General features: G+C 36.6%; 1 protein-coding gene across 1 annotated transcript in view; it reads right to left on the reverse strand.

Annotated features, from left to right (window-relative positions):
* The window catches only part of LOC103074383 (DNA topoisomerase 2-beta-like), a gene marked incomplete at its 5' end in the record, with an annotated part of 35,082 nt that extends 17,157 nt beyond the window's left edge, over nucleotides 1–17,925 (reverse strand). Inside the window, one exon of the mRNA XM_007469264.1 lies at nucleotides 17,080–17,925. Within this exon, the coding sequence (XP_007469326.1) occupies nucleotides 17,080–17,925 (846 nt within the window). The remainder of the gene's footprint in view (nucleotides 1–17,079) is intronic.
* Nucleotides 17,926–21,466: the final 3,541 nt, after the last annotated feature.

A 21,466-nucleotide genomic window follows, 5' to 3' on the forward strand; every position in this document is an offset into this window, starting at 1 on the left:
TTCTTTGTGGCTGTCTGGAGGGGGGGGATAGGGAGGGGGGGAGGAAGGGAGACAAAGAGGGAAGAGATATGGGAACATATATATATGTATAACTGACTCACTCTGTTATAAAGCAGAAACTAACACACCACTGTAAAGCAATTATACCCCAATAAAGATGTTAAAAAAAAATCAAAATAAAAAAAAATAAACTTAGATACTGTCTCCTCAAAGAGGGCTTCATTGTTTTTCACTATCACAGTCTATGCACAGTTCATCAAATCAGCAGGTGTTTTCACAAAGTGGGGGTCCATGAGCATCTAACATATGGGCCACATAGAGTGGATGGCCAACTCAGGATTTCCCTCGAGGTAGCCTCTTTCTCAAGACTCATTTCTCCAGTCTCCTAGCTGGCTTGCCATTCGTTGGTTTGCAATGTTGGTAATTGCTGGGTATAATCGAAAACTATACACGGAGGGCAAGGAGAGACTGAGACAACTCCAGATTGGTAGGTAGCTGTTTGAATAGGCATATGAGGCAACCACAAGCTGAGTATATCTCCACACCCTTCTGCCAGAATCGTAAAAGTTTGTATATTGGGTAGCCAAAAGCTTCGTTTGTTTTTTCCATAAGATGGCTCTAGTAGCACTTAGTTGTCTTTAACTTAATTCAAAACAATTTTGTTAGATTGTATGTGACAGCTGTCATATCAGCGTGCATTTAAAAAAAGACATCAAAATTGGTGAATTTTTGTATAGTCATTTTAATATTGAAAATGGAAGAAAAAAGCAATATTTTCAGCATATTATGCTTTATTATTTCAAGAAAGGTAAAAACACAACTGAAACGCAAAGTTTTGTGCAGTGTGTGGAAAAGGTGCTGTGAGCAATCAAATATGTCAAAAGTGATTTGCGAAGTTTCGTGCTGGAGATTCCTCACTGGACAATGCTCCACGGTCGGGTAGACCAGTTGAAGTTGATAGCGATCAAAGCGAAACAATAATTGAGAACAACCAACGTTATACCACACGGGAGATAGCCGACATACTCAAAGTATCCAAATCAAGTGCTGAAATCATTTGCACCAGCTTGATTATGTGAATCATTTTGATGTTTGGGTTCCTCATAAGTTAAGCGATAAAAACCTTCTTGACCATATTTCCGCGTGCAATTCTCTACTGAAACGTAATGAAAACGTTCTGTTTTTAAAAGAAATTGTGACGGATGATGAAAAGTGGATACTGTACAAAAAGTGGAATGGAAGAGATCGTGGGGCAAGCGAAATGAACTACCACCAACCACACCAAAGGCTGGTCTTCATCCAACGAATGTGATGTTGTGTAGGATTGGAAAGGAGTCCTAGTATGAGCTCTTCAGGAAAACCAAACGACTAATTCCAACAAGTACCACTCCCAATTAGACCACTTGAAAGCAGCACTTGATGAAAAGCATCTAGAATTAGTCAACAGAAAACACATAATCTTCCATCAGGATAACACAAGACCATATGTTTCTTTGATGACCAGGCAAAAACTGTTACAGCTTGGTTGGAAGTTCTGATTCATCCACCATATTCGCCAGACATTGCAACTTCGGATTTCCATTTATTTCAGTCTTTACAAAATTCTCTTAATGGGAAAAATTTCAATTCCCTGGAAGACTGTAAAAGGCACCTGGAACAGTTCTTTGCTCCAAAAGATAAAATGTTTGGGGAAGATGGAATTATGAAGTTGCCTGAAAAATGGCAGAAGGTAGTGGAAAAAAGGGTGAATATGTTGTTCAATAAAGTTCTTGATGAAAATGAAAAATGCGTCCTTTACTTTTACTTAAAAAACCGAAGGCATTTTTTGGCCCACCCAACAGAAAATTTAACAGAGTTCAGTCATGTACACAGTTCAGATGGCCTCAACAAGACCTTACTCTCTCAAGGCTGTCCTTGAAACAGCTCCTAGTGTGGGAATGGTGTACAGAATGTACATTCTGAGGACAGGGAAGGGGATGAGGGGCCTTCAATTGCTCGGGTCCAGCTCATGGATCAACTGGCAGTCACATCCTCTGGATGACCTCCTCCAACATAGTAGCACTCCCAGACATTTTTATCAGAAAAGTGAAAACTTCTGTCCACTCAAAAACCTATATAAGATTGTCATAGCAACTTTATGGAATAGTAAAAACATGGAAATGACCAAAATGCCTTCAGCAGGTGAGTATTTAAAGAAACTGCACTACATCCATTACTTGGAATATTATTCAGCAAGAAAAGGAACAAATTATTTCACTCATGATGACTGAAAAAAAGATAAAATACTCTATGATTTCATTTATATAATGTTTTCCATATTCTAAAATTATATAGAGGAAAATAGATTAGTGGTTACTATAGTTTAGGGATAGTTAAGTGGAGGAGTTGGGTGTGACCATAAAATGGTACTACCAGGGAGATCTCTGTGGTACTCAGAGAGTTCCATATCTTAATTTTGGTGGCAGTTACACAAAATACACATGTGATAAAACGACATAGAATTGTATACACACATTGTACATGTAAAATAAATTCCATGTTTTAATATTGTACTATGATGTGTCCATTAGGCGAAACTGGGTGATAGTTGTCTTTAACTTCATTCAAAACAATTTTGTTAGATTGTATGTGACAGCTGTGCTATTTTTCAGCTTTCTATGAATCTATACTTATTTCAAAATAAAAAGTTAAAGAATTAGAGTACATGCAGTAGAGGAAAAATGCTGAAAAATTTAAAAGGCAAAATGACAATGTCTTGGAGTACAGGGCATGTAATGCTTATAACTAAGAAGGCTTATGATGTTTTCTAGCAAAAACTTCCCAGCGAAAGCAATAAAGAAATGCTTTTTCCAAGACTGTGGTCATGGTGGTATATTTTCTCCTAGGAGTAGAGGTATTGAGGTTTGAACACAGTTATCTTTTTATGTATATTACTTTTTAATAAATTCAAAAGGCCTACATTTTTCTACCTGATGTTTGATTTTCTAATACATGTCCATTCAACCTCTAAAGTGACTAATATTTAATTAAAGATATTCAGTTACACAGCCTTGTTAAATTCAAAGTTAGCATCACAAGGCACACTTAAAGTTACTAACAACTGCGTTATGGTTACTATGCAGCAGGAAATTTTGGTGAAAGAAAAAGATGATAAAAAAGGACAAACTAAGTTATATCAGACAAGAAAAAAGTCTAATTAAAATCCAGTGTACCAGAAAGTAGTTCAATTAATACCAACTTATCTACTGTGGTTTTTAGCTCCAAGTAAATTTCCAATGACATGGAGTAAAGTTTTTACTACACCATTTTTCTAGCTCAGCAACTCTTCCATCTACACTTAAATTTATTATACACGCTTGACCATACATCCTCTGGACACTTGAAACCTGACGTGACATTTGATACTCACTCAATCTTTAAACTTATATGCATTTACTCATTCAGAACTTCAAATAAGATTTAATGTTCCTACTGAGCATGAAAAGCAAAATAGAAAATAAAAAAGACTCGGCCCTGCCCTCAAGGGGCTCACAGTCTAGTTGGGAAAGACAGAGAGATAAAAAGGCGATGACAATGCCGTGTGATAAGGACTATGATAGAGAAATACAGGGCACCACAGAGGCACATGGAAGGTCACTTGAAAAATGTTGGCAGTAGGGGAAAACAGGAAGTAATACCTGGACTGATATTGAATGATCAATAAATCTTTCCCTGTGGAGACAACTGGAAATCGTATTTCAGGCTTAGAGAAGAGCATGCATGATGGTCCAGAGCCAAAAGCCTTACCATCAATGGGGACTTACTGGAGTGTCTAACTGTTCTTCCTTTGGAGTTAAGAAACAACAGTTTCTATGGAGTTTTGCCTTTCTAATCCAGTCTAGAAAGGATAATAGCAGTGGGAATGGAAAAAAGTGCATGGTCTTGTGAGATGGTTAGGGAAGAATAAGCAGGACATTATGAATGTTTAAATATGACTGAAGAGACTTAAAAGATTTCAAGGATGATGTTCAGGTTTTTGTTACGGCATCTGCTCTGCCCATTGGCTTGAAGGTCAAACTAAGATTATTCATGGAGGATGGAGAGGTAACATTAACCATTTTTGGAAACAAGCAAGCAATTTTGTATGTGTGTATATACACATATATACAGTGGGGAATAAGCAAAATTGAGAGATAGAGACAGAGATAAAGATAGAGATAGACAGTATTTTGTTATTAACCCGATAGCAAATAGTTGGAACATATGAGGTGCAAATGAGGGCTGTGGGAAGGTCTACAGAAGAACAGCTTTGTTCTTACTGCTTTACTGTTTCTAAATGCACTTTTCTTCTCAATAAGCCTAAGTTCTTTTGTCTGAAAATGTTCACTGACTACAAGAATTTGAAGAGTCTGGACACAGAGCAAGCTGGAATTGCTAGGAAGTTAATGCCCCAGGAGTTACCCTCAACTAATGAGGGACAGAGTTGATGGAAAAATAAACCAGCTCCCAACTTCTTTGGTGGTATTAGGACACCTATGTGTATGCCAAATGCCTGGCACAGACCAAAGATAAATATATAAACATTTATACTATCTAAGAGGAAGCATTAGCTTCTCTTTCCATTTTAAAAATATAGCAGGTGTGCCCATGATGGGATTAGTAGATGTATATGAGTTCTATGTTCCAGGGGCCAGTAACCTAACTTCATACACTCACAGGAACTGAACTCTTTGCTGAGGGTTGCACTTCACTTTTGTTCTGTAGGAATTTTATTTTCCACCACCTGTTTCTTTCATTCTCTTTACCCCCAGGCTTCTAAGATCTGTCTGGTGCTCCTCCAGGAGCAGTACTCTTTCGAGACGGTCATTTCTTGTTCTGACCAATTTCAAGTCCCTTGCTGTTGATTTCCCTGTAGCCAGTCTTCTGACGCCCCAGGGTCTTGGATCTATTATTATTTCCTCACTCAGGTGGGACTTCCTCTTTTAGGGAGTGTTTTCACCTGTTTCCCACCATCACTGGGCCCCGACTCAGTGTAGGCTCTAGAGCAAGCTGTGCCAAGCCTGGGCATTTAACTTCCTACTTACGTGTAAATCGAGAGTAGTAGTACCCCATGTTTTTTCATTTTACTGTATGCATAAGTTTATGGGTTTTTTGTTTTTGTTTGGAATCTCTTCTTATGGATCTGCTTGTATGGTTATTGAAAAACATATTTTAATTTAATTAGCTGCCATTATCCTATGGATCTGAAAACCCACTTTTAGGAATTCTGAAGCTTAGCTTTAAGGAACCTAAAAATCTGCTCATGGCCAATCTCAGATATCAAAGAATGAGACAATAGTCACTGGAAAAAATAGAAACAGACACCTCTTAGTACCAAAAATGAGAGCAAGAGTAACAGGTACTTTTTTTTTCTAAGTTCTCTTTATGTTTTCTCATTTGATTATTAGAGTGGGGGGAAAACGACATTGGGAGAGGTCTGGGAAACAAATCTGTTAACATTTTTGAATAATAAGTATTGCTATTTGATAAAAGCCAGATTTCTCCCTTTACTATGTAAGCTGGGCAGGTTACATAATTTTCCATTTTAGCTACATCTCAATTATTTTTTTATTTTTATTTTTTTCCGGTACGCGGGCCTCTCACTGTTGTGACCTCTCCCGCTGCAGAGCACAGGCTCCGGACGCACAGGATCAGCGGCCATGGCTCACGGGCCCAGCCGCTCCGCGGCATGTGGGATCCTTCCAGACCGGGGCACGAACCCGTATCCCCTGCATCGGCAGGCAGACTCTCAAACACTGCGCCACCAGGGAAGCCCCTCAATTATTTAGAAATAAATTAGATAAGTTCTAGCAAATTCTTAGAACAGTCCCTGTACATGTTAAGCGTTCAAAATATAGTAGTCATAACTGTATGATAAGAGAATCAGAAATAAATTATTCAATTACATTTGAGTAAGTTGTTTCCTGCTTAACTGGCTTCCAAGTTTCTACAATTTCTTTTGCCTAGCTGTGATTCTGCCAGCACCATCTCTAAGTGCTCCAGCACCATCTCTAAGTGCTCCAGAAAAACAGACTTGGTTCTTTGTTGTGCCAATATGTTTGAAGAGGCCCTCTTTGCATGTATCAACAGAACTGAAGCAATGTGTAGATTCTGAGATGCATATATTTAAGAAAAAAAAGAGAGAGAGAGAGAGAGACACTTTGCTGTTACATAGAGAGGAAAAGGAGAGACAATACACGTGTTCTGGTTTTTAAAGTTCAGTGTGTTTGGAGCACTGTGAAAATGGCTTCTGGGCGTGCCAGGTTAAAGCCAGCTGGGCCAGGTACTGCTAGAGCCCCTCCTAAGGGAGGTAACTGATGAAGGTGGGAGGCTGGTTAGCATGTTCTCCTCACGCCTGTGTGTGTGAGTAACTAGTAAAAACTCAACACTCTTCCAATTTACAGTTGGTGGAATGGTTTAGAGCAAGACAAATGTTCCTATTGTAATACTAGGAAAAACGCTTCTAGTTCCAACAATGAGGAAAACGGTCCAGTTATTTCTCTGGATATGGAAACACAATTGCTTTTAACTGAAAGAGAGCTGATTGAGTGTCATCTTAAGATAACCATGGACATTTTTCTCAACTAAGTCATTTCATAGCAATTCATGCACAGAATATTCCTTGAAAAATAAAAAAATAAAAAATCTGTATTCAGAAAGCATACACATTCAACTTAAACCATTAAAGACTGCCCTGTTAAATTTAATGTGGGGCTCACGATAAAATTTCAGAATTTCCTGTCCTACTTCAGGGCTAATGCATGTCACCACTTGTTGCTTCAGTAAGAGGCAAACACAGTCTTAATTTAAGTTGATAAGCTATTTCTTTTTATATATAAATTTATTTTATTTATTTATTTTTGGCTGCATTGGGTCTTCGTTGCTGCGTATGGGCTTTCTCTAGTTGCGGTGAGTGGGGGCTACCCTTCTTTGTGGTGTGCGGGCTTCTCATTGTGGTGGCTTCTCTTGTTGCGGAGCACGGGCTCTAGGTGTGTGGGCTTCAGTAGTTGTGGTGCACAGGTTCAGTAGTTGTGGCTTACGGGCTCTAGAGTGCAGGATCAGTACTTGTGGCTCATGGGCTTAGTTGCTCCACGGCATGTGGGATCTTCCCAGAGCAGGGATTGAACCCGTGTCCGCTGCATTGACAGGCAGATTCTTAACCACTGTGCCACCAGGGAAGCCAGATAAACTATTTCTTTTCCAGACAAATATTAAGGGTATTATTTTCAATTAATGAAATGATATATCTAGATTTCCATCTTTGTAGATAGTATTATTTATCCATCTAATTAATTCAGATGCCTTTATGGTTTTCTTTTTCCTTGAAAAGGAGTCATCTTAAAATATTTTCAAAATAAATTGCTTTAAGGAAATAAATTGCTTTAAGAAAATTTTAAAAAGGGTTTATTATAATTCTATGAAATATTCTTAAATGGCTATTCCTGTCAGATGAGTACAAAAGAACATCAAACAAATAAAAGGTGTTTTATTACATTATATATGATGAATAAATAAGCATTTTATCCAAAATATTATACTAATTACTTGTTTCTTTTTTCTTTACAAGGGAAAAAATGTTGGCATCAGTGAAGAAATCAAAAAGGATATAATTTAGGAGAAAGGACTTTGAGAAACTATTGAGAGGTGTGTAATGCTAATGCATGCATTTAGTTATATGTAGCCTTAGAAAAGATTTATCTGATTGGTTCTATCTGAGAATGAGGTTTTCTTCTCAAGAATAAAACACCTATCCATACAAAACTGGAGACAATCAACCCACTTCACCTTTAACCAAGAATTATATCAATAGTAGATAATGTTTATTGATTCTGGATCAATCCTTTCTGGAGAAAGGCCAAACTACTGATACCACGTTTTTAAATGTCTACTTGTTAACTTGAGAGATACTCTCCATGAAAAAGCTCAATGGATGTATCTTAATATGCTCCTCTTTCCTTTTAGGGGGGACAAATAATAATTAGAAACTAACTGATAGCAATCAGTAAATATTTTGACTGACTGAATAAACAGTGATGCTACATATTAGGTTAAGTGATAATTTGAATTTTAGAATTATAAAATAACAGAAATATAACTGTTCCTTCAGTGCAGGGACTATTTCTTATTAGCCTGTGTATTGTTGATATCTAACATGTACCTAACACATAGCATATGTTCTATAAAGATTTATTGAATGAGTGGATAGAGGGACAAATAGATTCAAGTTAGACTGGGCTCCAGCCTATGCTTTTAAATTTTGGGAGACTAGTGACAAAGGCTATCATCATATTCTTCTCTCATTATTAAAAAACATGGTCTTTTTTTATTCTACTTGTTGATTTATTTTTCTTGTTTCTTCATAAAATAGACTGAGAGTACATATTTTGTCCATTATATATGACATTCAAACTCACTGTCAGGCACTTGGTAAGTCAATACTGATGATATTTTATAAAATATAATTGGGTTTAAAATATACTTGGCCTGATAGTCTAAGAGATTTAAGTGATACTTAATATAATAAAGTACATTTCTTTGTAGTGTCATCTAGTGACCTTGCTGAATATTTCCTCTAGCATCTCCCAAATTTAAAAGGGAATCCAAGTTCTGCCTGCTTTCTGAATTAAACTTTAGAAGAAACATGCAGAGTCAATAAATCCATAGATCTTTGAATATTTAAGTAACAATGTGCTATACTCTGTTCAGTAGAGTTTTTTTAAATGCCTCACATGCCGCAGACACTCAAAACATTGTTTTGAATGAATACAAAATGTGTGAAAGACAAGTTGATGAGGTTATGGGTTTGCTTAGAGAATAAATTACATCTGTCACAATGGTGATGCAAAATTCAGCCAAGTTGAATATTTCATTTTCACTGTAAGTAATTCATCTTATTTTTTTCCATTAAATTTCAGCCTGCTTTTCTGTTGTATTTAATTCTTTAAGGAGTCTTAAAATAAAGAGAAAAGAAAACTAACAACAAAATCAGTTGTAGACATCTTATTGTTGAAATCAACAAATGGTTCACTCATCTGACAGATTATAGTGTTCTAATTGAGGATACTGGCTGCTTCTTGAAAAGAAAGCCACTTCTCTAAAAGGCTCAGCAACAGACACAGGGAATCTCTTTAATTTTCCCATTAGCTAAAACTAATATCTGAACGTCCTAAATCTAACATTCTAATAACAAAAACAACAAAACATATTTTAAAGTAATGATTAATTTAAGATTAAAATGATTAATATTCCAGTCGGGTTCTAGAAAACCTCAAGATCAGTTTGCTCATTTAATCTGGTCAGGTGTGGTTTTATAAAACAAATAGAAAGTCGTTTTCTTTGAACACACCTCTGTGAAACTCTACTGGATCATGATGAATTATTTCAGAGTCTGTTGTTATTAGGAAGCAGTGTAAAACAACATAATAATACATGATTTTTATTATCAATCATGCTCACTCCTAGAGTATTTTAGAAGAAGTGATTCCTTTATTCCTAGCAACAACCCTACACAGCAAGCATTTTACCATTGAATTTTTATAGATGAAGAAACTGATGCATAGGAAGGCTAAGAAACTGTTCCAGAGTGACACAGTTAATAAATAGTAGTTAATAGGCAGTAGAGTTGAAATATGAACACTGACAGTCTGGCTTCAGAATGCCCAGAGCTACTCTCCTGTAGTTGTACAACACAGAAGCTAGAGTATGGTAGACAAAGTTCTGGTCCTAGTAGTCTTGGACCAGCTTTTTGACTGAGTTCCTCAATTTCAAAATAGAGACATTATGTATTTCCTTTGGCATAATGCAGTATTTGAGAGCATAGATTCTGGAGCTAGACTGGGTTTGAAGACAAGTTCTGCTACTCACCAGCTATATCACTTGAGCAAGTTGTGTAGCCTATTTGTGCCTTGGTTTCCCCATAAATACTAAGGAAATAATAATATGCATACCTTATAGATGTTCTGAGAATTAAATTAATTCCTCTCTCTCTCTCTCTCTCTCTCTTTCACTTTCTCATTCTCTTTCTCTTTCTGTTTGACTTAGAAGAGATTCTGGTAAATGTAAGCACTTTACAGGGCTTGTTAAATATAATTTTAAAATGTAAGGATGAAATTAATTTGAATAAATAATGTGACTGTAAAGCACCAAGTAGAAACCAAATAGAAACAAGGCATTGTTGTCTTCAATAGAGAATAGAGGATATTCAGTAAAGAATATCTCTTTTATTTTCATGTCCCATCAATCTTATCCTTAGATTCTGTGCTTTATTCTAAACTAATTTTAGTTATTGTAAAATTCCAATTTTTGTTCTTAATGCCTGGCCTCAGTACTTGTTCCTAATATCTTTAATGCCTGGCCTCAGTACTTGTTCCTAATATCTTTCCTCTCTGTATCTTTTCCCTCCTTCCATACTGCTCTCTATTATCATCATAATCATAGTCAGCATCATTATCATCATTAGGTAGCTTTTAACTTAGCCCTCAGTTTCCCTGGGAAGCCTTCTCTGGCTTGTTCAAGATCAGTAAGGGAGCCCTCACACTATGTTCCCACAGCTCCCTAGGCTGATCCTGTCATAACACTTACCACCAGTCTAAATGACAATTAATTTTCTACTTGCCTGTCTGTTATTTATCCTCAACTAAGCATAGCTTATGAAATTCTCTATCCCTCTAGCACCTACCACACTTCCTGACATGAAGCATGTTTTTGTATGTGTACTGAGAAACTGGAATCTTTCTTCTTCAATTGATGAACAATAAGGTCTAGATCAGTGGTTCCCAAAAGATGGTGTGTGGAAATATTTTCTCAGCCAGTGAAAACAAACAAATAAATGTATGTATGTGGTCACTTTTCATAAAGGTAAATTTAGTTACTTTTTTTTTTAAGTTCTGATATTATGCCCATGATTTTGATAAAAAATATTCTTCATTAAGTGAAAGTAATAATACTTATTTGTAGCCTTTTAGGAAATTAAAAAGCTGGCAACTTATTACTCCTGGATCTCTATTTTTTAAAATTTAACTAATCCATGAGATCTAAAATTCTGGTGTAAAGAAATTGAGGCACGGAATATGGACCTAAGTGGGTGGTGCAGAAAAGTATAATGGTGAAGAGGTTCTGAAAAGGATGTGTGGTATCTTTTTTTTCATAATATTGCTTAGAATTAGTGAAACATTTATTGAGATAGTCATGAATTTTAAACTACTTATTATAATCTAAGTGAATATTCTATTTATTGTACCTGTTCCAATACCTAGATTTCATAGACAGAAGTGATAGAACTTCTTCATTTCAGTTAATAGGCATTTGATAGAGTTCCAAGAAATATTACTATTGGACTAGTTGTAGAAATAGTTCATAGCTAATAATGGAGAGAGGTGAAATCATAGCTTATAAGCCATGGATATATGTCACTGTCAGCTTGGGATGTTCTGGCATTTTCTTTGGATCAGACACATTCAAAAATTTATTATTGACTTGGATGAGGACACTGATAGCTTGCCTATTTTTTTTTTTTTTTTTTTTCCACTGTTGTGGCCTCTCCTGTTGCGGAGCACAGGCTGTGGACGCGCAGGCTCAGCGGCCATGGCTCACGGGCCCAGCCGCTCCACGGCCTGTGGAATTCTCCCGGAGCGGGGCACGAACCCGCATCCCCCGTATCGGGAGGCGGACTCCCAACCACTGCGCCACCAGGGAAGCCCGCCTATTTAATTTTGACAGGACAGGTATAAGAAACAAACATGATTGATTACAGAATCAGATACAAAAAAGTCCTTGCGAGGTTAAAGTAATTGATCATTTTAAGTAGAAAAAATATTAAGTGACAATACAAACGTATGCTTGTTGCCAAAAGGAAATTCACGGGAATTTACTCATCAAAATAAAGGTAGAAGAGATGTAGGAATTTTAATTCGATATGAGCTAATAGTAGAAAGTGCCTAAAAATAGTTGTGATTTCCTTTTGTATTAATAAATTAAAGAATAGAATCTGTATAAGGGAGAAAATTCTTTGCTTTTGAGTAGTGGATACATACCACATTGCAAGATGGTTTGATAAAGCTACCAAATGTTGAAAAGCATTGACCTGAAAGAAGAGAAGATTTAGAAAAATTTTGTCTGTTTCTTCAAATATTTATTTGTTAACTTTTTCATTCTGGGGTATGTGTGTATAATGTATGTGTGAGTGTATGTCTGTCTGTGTGTTTATATGTTGTCCAAACTTACAGATTATAGAAAGGTATCCATGAAGAAAAATGTTTTTTCATTTATTTATAAAAATATTTCAGATTATGTCATGTCAAAGTAAATGACTGTAGAGACTGTCTATTATAGAGGAAGTAATAATGAAGTCATTCTCCTGCAGGTAAAGGTAAAAAATAATAGTATTTTACATCCTACCAAGCAACTGTTGAGAAATGCAATTACTGTTCAAACTTATTTAAATATTGTGAGCTGTAAAATATACATCCATTGTAATAAACTTGCATTTGATTTTTGCAGATAAGTAAGGTCATAAGTGAAGGTGTAAGCCATGTTAAGAGGACGATAAGTCAGATTTAAATATCTTTTATACATTTCTTCCTCTGAAAATGCATTTTATTCATGATAACTAAAGAGAACAAATAATAGAGAGCTGAGAAAATGGCTTTATAAAATATGTTTGGTTAGTGTTGACCACATATTCTGTCTGGGTACTGAAGAAGAAGGAATGTAGTCAAATATGTCACTCTAGATGGTTTCTTTCCCCAAATATTGCACTTCCATCTTGTTCCCACTTACTCTAATAGGCCTGTGGGGTGAAATAAGCATGCTGGTAAATTTGGAGTTACTATAGTAGAGGAATACTCTTAAACTGGAATAAACGGACTTTCTCTCTTTTTCACTACTTTTCTTTTACTATGGGCGTCACACTTCATTGGTCCAGCCTACGGGTAATGTGTCATCATGATGAATGCCACCCAAGTCTATGAGACAATAGTCTAGTGAAATGGGGATTCCATTATGAGCTGTAGTTCATTTCTGATTATAACACAAATTGGTTGAATCACCTTGAGTAAACTGGGCCATATGAGCATATTGGATCTTTCGGCTGCATCTTTGCTTGCCTCATGTATAATGAATGTATTGCATATGGTAACCTTTCAATATGAATAATCAAATTTATTAAAAAGATAGTAACAATACTGTAGTATTTTGTAACTAATATTGTTGATTTACTAAACTCATCTCAATAGCTAGTTTCTTTATCGAGACTATGGAATGTTTTTCTATCTGTACATTTTTCTTTAAAATATTGAAAAATTATTTTTCTTCATTAAGGTATAATTGACAAATAAAAGTATAAGATGTTTAAAGTATATACTGTGATAAGTTGATGTATGTACACATTGTGAAAGGATTCCCCCCATTGAGTTAATTAACATATCCATCATCTCGCATATTTATGATAACAGTAGAAAGAGGAAATCTTTGATAAGACAATGTGCCATTCTTCTTCAGAAACTCTAACTAAACTAAATAAACTGTAAAAGGGAAAAATTGATAATTTCCAAAGAAGAAAAGAGAATAATGTGAGAGATGTTAGAAACTTATAGAAAGCCTAAAACTTAGAGCTGGATTTAGTTGCAAGGCAATGATGCACAATACTGTATGACATCACTTATATGTGCAATCTAAAAAACCCAATTTGTAGAAATACAAAGTAGAATGGTGATTAATGTGGGTTGGGGAGTGGGAGAAATGGGGAGATGTTGGTTAAAGAATAAAAACTTCCAGTTAGAAGATGAATAAATTCTGGGGATCTAGTGCACAGCACTGTGATTACAGTTAACAATACTGTATGATATACTTGAAACCTCCTAAGAGTAAATCGTAAATGTTCTCTCCACAGAAAAGAAAAGGTAGTTATATGACATGATGAAAGTACTAGCTAACACTACAGTGGTAATCATATTGCAACGTACAAAGGTATCAAATCAATACACTGTACACCTTAAGCTTATACCATATTGTATATCAATTATATCTCAATAAAGCAGGATGGGGGGCAACAAAAAGAAAAAACCCTTCTGATTTTCAAAGCTCGACAGAATAAAAAATAAATGCTTTCAATGAAATGGGTTTACAACAGATTATAGATGACATACAAAAAGCACCAAGCACAACGCATGATAAATGGCCCTCATTAAATGGTACTGATCATTAACCCTAGATATAACACTAAAGGTAAGAACTTACATAATTACAAACTCCGTGGTACAGTCTGTAAAAGGCTGGTAATTTAATTATGCCAATATATCCTGTAAGTTTCTGAAAACAAATGTGTTAGATGATTACGTATGAGCCTTTGTATACTGAATATTTATTGTTTTTGTCATGCACATTCATTCTCCCTTCTTTTGGCAGTGGGTGTTTAGGTGGGTCTGAGCCCACCTTTGTCTTCAAGGTATCATATAATTCAGTCCAGGGCAATCAAAGCATCACATTCTCTGTCCATAGTTATTACTCTCAAGAGAGACACATGGCCCAATCAAAGCTTATTCTTGTCTGTATGTACAAGGGTTTTTCAAGAGAGAGACATTCTTTTTCCTACAGTCTTAAACTTCTAAATGTAGATACTGTCCGGCAGGCAACTATCTCACTTTCATGGGGAGGCAGAGAACAAAGCCAACATGTCTGAGTATCTGAATCCAATATGTGAAAAATAAATCCTTCTCCTTTTTATTTGCTTAAGCTAACCATCCTCTCTGCTCCCCTAAATCTTTTCTTTTTCTTTCTCAATGTCTGGTTCAGATTTGAACAACTCTCTTTACCCAACCTCTTTAAAAAAATTTTTTAACATCTTTTTTGGAGTATAATTGCTTTACAATGGTGTGTTAGTAGTTTCTGCTTTATAACAAAGTGAATCACCTTTACATATAAATATATCCCCATATCTCCTCCTTCTTGCATCTTGTAGAATATATTAACATTAATGTATAGCTCCTTCACCCCTCCAAAATTCTGTAAAAACATTGATTTTTGTGGCATGGAAGTAGTAATGGGAAACATTTTTAAACTGGTTTGCAAGTATAGGACGTTACAGAATTGAAAATAGCTGCTTTAAGTTAAAAATTAATGTCTTTAATGTTTGCAAAGGTAGGGAAGATACTCTTGGTGATGTTTTAAGACCAAACATTAAAAAAGAGAAGATCCCGGACTTCCCCGGTGGCGCAGTGGTTGAGAACCCACCTGCCAATGCAGGGGACACAGGTTTAGGCCCTGGTCTAGGAAGATCCCATATGCCACGGAGCAAGCAAGCCCATGTGCCACAACTACTGAGCCTGCACTCTAGCGCGTGTGAGCCACAACTACCCAGCCCACACACCTAGAGTCTGTGCTCTGCCACAAGAGAAGCCACCGCAATGAGAAGCCCTCGCACCACAAAGAACAGCCCCCACTTGCCGCAACGAGAGAGAGGCCGTGTGTAGCAACGAAGACCAACACAGCCAAAAATAAATAAATAAAAAAAAATTCTTTTAAAAAAAGGAGAAGATCCCTTCTCTGCAAAAAGAGAATATCTCTCCCTTTTCTGCCATGTGTCAAATATTTTAATTTTTTAATTTTTTTTTTTTTTGCCGTATGCGGGCCTCTCACCACTGTGGCCCCTCCCGCCGCGGAGCAGAGGCTCCGGACGCGCAGGCCCAGCGTCCACAGCCCACGGGCCCAGCCGCTCCGCTGCATGCGGGACCCTCCCGGACCGGGGCAGGAACCCATGTCCCCTGCATCGGCAGGGGGGGGGGCCCCCCATGCGCCACCAGGGCAGCCCAGCTTTTTCTTCCCTGCATCGGCAGGCGGACTCCCAACCACTGCGCCACCAGGGCAGCCCAGCTTTTTCTTATTTTAACATCCTTACTGGAGTATAATTGCTTTACAATGTTGTGTTAGTTTCTGGTATATAACAAAGTGAATCAGCTATATGCATATGTAAATCCCCACATCCCCTCCCTCTTGCGTCTCCCTCCCACCCTCCCTATTCCACCACTCTAGGTGGTCACAAAGCACCGAGCTGATCTTGCTGTGCTGTGCTGCTACTTCCCACTAGCTAGCTATTTTACATTTGGTAGTGTATATATGTCAGTGCTCCTCTCTCAATTCAGCCCAGCTTACCCTCCTCCCTCCCCGAGTCCTCAAGTCCATTCTCTACATTTGTGCCTTTATTCCTGTCCAGCCCTTGGTTCTTCAGAACCATTTTTGTTTTTTACATTCCATACTGTGTAAAAATACAGTATTTGTTTTTCTCTTTCTGACTTACTTCACTCTGTATGACAGTCTCTAGGTCCATCCACCTCACTACAAATAACTCAACTTCATTCCTTTTTATGGCTGAGTAATATTCCATTGTATATATGTGCCATATCTTCTTTATCCATTCATCTGTTGATGGACACTTAGGTTGCTTCCATGTCCTGGCTACTGTAAAGAGAGCTGCAATGAACACTGTGGTACATATACCTCTTCTTCAACTATGGTTTTCTCAGGGTATATGCCCAGTACTGGGATTGCTGGGTTGTATGGTAGTTAAATTTTTAGTTCTTCAAGGAACCTCCATACTGTTCTCCATAGTGGCTGTATCAACTTACATTCCCACCAACAGTGCAAGGGGGTTCCCTTTTCTCCACACCCTCTCCAGGATTCATTGCTTGTAGACTTTTTGATGATGGCCATTCTGACCAGTGTGAGGTGACACCACATTGTAGCTTTGATTTGCATTTCTCTAATGATTAGTGATGTTGAGCATCCTTTCATGTGTTTTTTGGCAATCTGTATGTCTTCTTTGGAGAAATGTCTATTTAGGTCTTCTGCCCGTTTTTGGATTGGGATGTTTGTTTTTTATTTTTATTTTTTATTTTTTTAAATAGCAAGATGGTAAATTTTAATCCAAATGTTATCAATAATCACTTTAAATGTGAATCATCTAAACACACTGGTCAAAAGAGATTAACAGATTAGATTTGAAAAGCAAGATCTAATATAAGCTGTGTACGAATTAACAAAGCATTAACTATTTTAGAAGACACTTACAGGCAATTTCTTTCCATTAAACATAACCTTGACTCCTTTGCATGAACCAGCCAAATCGTAAGCTCTTCTGGTCATGAGAGCCACAATGTCCTTGTCAAGTTTCTCCATCTTAAACTTGGACAGATCTGGTTGGAATGTTATGCATGTGTAATCTTCACCATCAAAATGTTTAATTTTGGCTTCAGAAGTCTTCATCATATTATTCATCCATATCTGCTTAAAACTATGTTTGTATTCTTTGCAAGCAGTTTCTACTGTAAACTTTGTACTGAAAATATTACAAAGTTTTGCACCATAACCATTGCGACCACCTGTTACTTTTTTCTCATCATCGTCATAGTTACTGGATGTTAAAAGCTGTCCAAAAATTAATGCAGGAACATAAACTTTCTCTACTTTGTGTTCTACTACCGGAATGCCTTTCCCGTTATTCCAGATGCTTATAATGTTAGATTCAGGATCAATAGAAACTTTAATACAGGTCATGTTCTTATCCCTCTGTTTATTGTCAGCTGCATTAACCAAAATTTCATCAAAGATCTTGTATAAACCCGGCACAAAGGTAACCTCTCTGCAATTCATTCCTATATCTTCATCATACACCCACATGAGCTGTGTCAATGGTTCCACCGACCCAATGTACGTATCAGGACGAAGGAGAATATGTTCAAGCTGTGTCTTTTTCTGATACACTCTCTCGACAGACAACTTCTTTGAAGAATCATTTTTGTTTGCAGTTTCTGACTCTTCTTTTTTTGCAGCATTGTTCTTGCGTTCGAGTCTGCCACTCCTGCCCTTCAGACGCCTCCTTGCATCTTGTTCGCGTCCTCCTCCAGCGCCCTCTGACTTGGGATGTTTGTTTTTTAGATATTGAGCTGCATGAGCTACTTGTATATTTTAGAGATTAATCCTTTGTCTGTTACTTAGTTTGCAAATATTTTCTCCCATTATGCAGGTTTTCTTTTTGTCTTGTTTACAGTTTCCTTTGCTGTGCAAAAGCTTTTAAGTTTCATAAGGTCCCATTGGCTTCTTTTTGTTTTTATTTGAATTTCTCTAGGAGGTGGGTCAAAAAGGATCTTGCTGTGAGTATATCAAAGAGTGTTCTGCCTATATTTTCCTATAAGAGTTTTATAGTGTCTGACCTTACATTTAGGTCTCTAATCCATTTTGAGTTTATTTTTGTGTATGGTGTTAGGGAATGTTCTAATTTCATTCTTTCACATGTAGCTGTCCAGTTTTCCCAGCACCACTTATTGAAGAGGCTGTCTTTTCTCCATTGTGCATTCTTGCCTCGTTTATCAAAGATTAGGTACCCATATGTGCATGGGTTTATCTCTGGACTATCTATCCTGGTCCATTGATCTATATTTCTGTTTTTGTGCCAGTACCATACTGTCTTGACGACTGTAACTTTGTAGTATAGTCTGAAGTCAGGGAGCCTGATTCCTCCAGCACCGTGTTTCTTTCTCAAGATTGCTTTGGCTATTCAGTCTCTTTTGTGTTTCCATACAAATTGTGTTCTAGTTCTGTGAAAAATGCCATTGATACTTTGATAGGGACTGCATTGAATCTGTAGATTGCTTTGGGTAGTAATAATCATTTTCATAATGTTGATTCTTCCAATCCAAGAATATGGTATACCTCTCCATCTGTTTGTATCATCTTTCTTTCATCAGTGTCTTATAGTTTTCTGCATACAGGTCTTTTTGCCCCCTTAGGTAGATTTTTTCCTAGATTTTTTCTTCTTTTTGTTGCATTAGTAAATGGGAGTGTTTCCTTGATTTCTCTTTCAGATTTTTCATCATTAGTATTAGGAATGCAAGAGATTTCTGTGCATTAATTTTGTATCCTTCTACTTTACCAAATTCATTGATTAGCTCTAGTAGATTCCTGGTAGCATCTTTAGGATTCTCTATGTATAGTATCATGTCATCCGCAAACAGTGACAGTTTTACTTCTTCTTTTCCAATTTGGATACCTTTTATTTTTTTTCTTCTCTGATTGCTGTGGCTAAAACTTACAAAACTATGTTGAATAATAGTGGTGAGAGTGGGCAACCTTGTCTTATTCTGTGTCTTACTGGAAATGCTTTCAGTTTTTCACCATGCAGAATGATGTTGGCTGTGGGTTTCTCATATATGGCCTTTATTATGTTGAGGTAAGTTCCCTCTACGTCTACATTCTGGAGGGTTTTTATCATAAATGGTGTTGAATTTTGTCAAAAGCTTTTTTGGCATCTATTGAGATGATCATATGGTTTTTATTCTTCAATTTGTTAATATGGTGTATCACATTGATTGATTTGCATATATTGAAGAATCCTTGAATCCCTGGGATAAATCCCACTTGATCATGGTGTATGATCAAGTGAGTTGTTGGATTAATGTGTTTAATGTGTTGTTGGATTCTGTTTGCAAGCATTTTGTTGAGGAGTTTTGCATCTGTATTCATCAGTGATACAAGTCTCTAATTTTCTTTTTTTGTAGTATCTTTGGTTTTGGTATCAGGGTGATGGCGCCCTTGTAGAATGAGTTTGGGGCTGTTCCTTCCTCTGCAGTTTTTTGAAAGAGTTTGAGAAGGATGGGTGTTAGCTCTTTTTGAAATGTTTGATAGAATCCACCTGTGAATCCATTTGGTCCTGGACTTTTGTTTGTGGAAGATTTTTAATCACAGTTTCAATTTCATTACTTGTGATTGGTCTATTCATATTGTCTATTTCTTCCTTGTTCAGTTTTGGAAGATTATACCTTTCTAAGAATTTGTCCATTTCTTCCAGCTTGTCCATTTTATTGGCATAGAGTTTCTTGTAGTAATCTCACATGATCCTTTGTATTTCTGCAGTGTCAGTTGTTACTTCTCCTTTTTCATTTCTAACTCTATTGAGTTGAGTCTTCTCCCTTTTTTTCTTTATGAGTCTGGCTAACGGTTTATCAACTTTGTTTACCTTCTCAAAGAACCAGCTTTTAGTTTTATTGATCTTTGCTATTGTTTCCTTCATTTCTCTTCCATTTATTTCTGATCTGATCTTTATAATTTCTTTCCTTCTGCTAACTTTGGGATTTTTCGTTCGTCTTTCTCTAATTGCTTTGGTGTAAGGTTCAGTTGTTTATTTGGGATGTTTCTTGTTTCCTGTGGTTGGATTGTATTGCTATAAACTTCCCTCTTAGAACTGATTTTGCTACATCCCATAGGTTTTGGGTCATCATGTTTTCATTGTCATTTGTTTCTAGATATTTTTTGATTTCCTCTTTGATTTCTTCAGTGATATCTTGGTTATTTAATACTGTATTCTTTATCCTCCTTGTGTTTGTATTTTTTACAGATTATTTTCATGTAATTGATATCTAGTCTCATAGTATTCTGGTTGGAAAAGATGATACAATTTCAATTTTCTTAAATTTACCAACACTTGATTTATGACTCAAGATATGACCTATCCTGGAGAATTCTCCATGAGCATTTGAGAAAAAAGTGTATTCTGTTGTTTTTGGATGGATTGTCCTGGAAATATCAATTAAGTCCATCTTTTTTAATGTATCATTTAAAGCTTGTGTTTCCTTATTTATTTTCATTTTGGATGATCCGTCCATTGGTGAAAGTGGGGTGTTAAAGTCCCCTACTATGATTGTGTTACTGTCTATTTCCCCTTTTATGGCTGTTAGCATTTGCCTTATGTACTGAGGTGCTCCTATATTCGGTGCATAAATATTTACAATTGTTATATCTCCTTCTTGGATTGATCCCTTGATCATTATGTAATGTCCTTCTTTGTCTCTGTAGTAGTCTTTATTTTAAATTCTATTTTGTCTGATATGAGAATGGCTACTCCAGCTTTCTTTTGATTTCTATTTGCATGGAATATCTTTTTCTCCATCCCCTCACTTTCAGTCTGTATGTGTCCCTAGGTCTGAAGTAGGTCTCTTGTAGACAGCATATATACAGTTCTTGTTTTTGTATCCATTCAACCAGTCTGTCTTTTGGTTGGAGCATTTACTCCACTTACAGTTAAGGTAATTATGAATATATATGTTCCTGTTACCATTTTCTTAAGTGTTTTGGGTTTGTTATTGTACGTCTTTTCCTTCTCTTGTGTTTCCTGCCTACAGAAATTCCTTTAGCATTTGTTGTAAAGCTGATTTGGTGGTGCTGAATTCTCTTAGCTTTTGCTTGTCTGTAAAGGTTTTAATTTCTCCATCGAATCTGAATGAGATCCTTGCTGGGTAGAGTAATCTTGGTTGTAGGTTTTTCCCTTTCATCACTTTAAATATGTCCTGCCACTCCCTTCTGGCTTGCAAAGTTTCTGCTGAAAGATCAGCTGTTAACCTTGGGGATATTCCCTTGTATGTTATGTGTTGCTTTTCCCTTCCTGCATTTAATATTTTTCCTT

This window comes from Lipotes vexillifer, unplaced genomic scaffold (genome assembly GCF_000442215.2).
Source record: "Lipotes vexillifer unplaced genomic scaffold, Lipotes_vexillifer_v1.1 scaffold289, whole genome shotgun sequence".
In the NCBI taxonomy this organism is placed as follows: domain Eukaryota; kingdom Metazoa; phylum Chordata; class Mammalia; order Artiodactyla; family Lipotidae; genus Lipotes; species Lipotes vexillifer.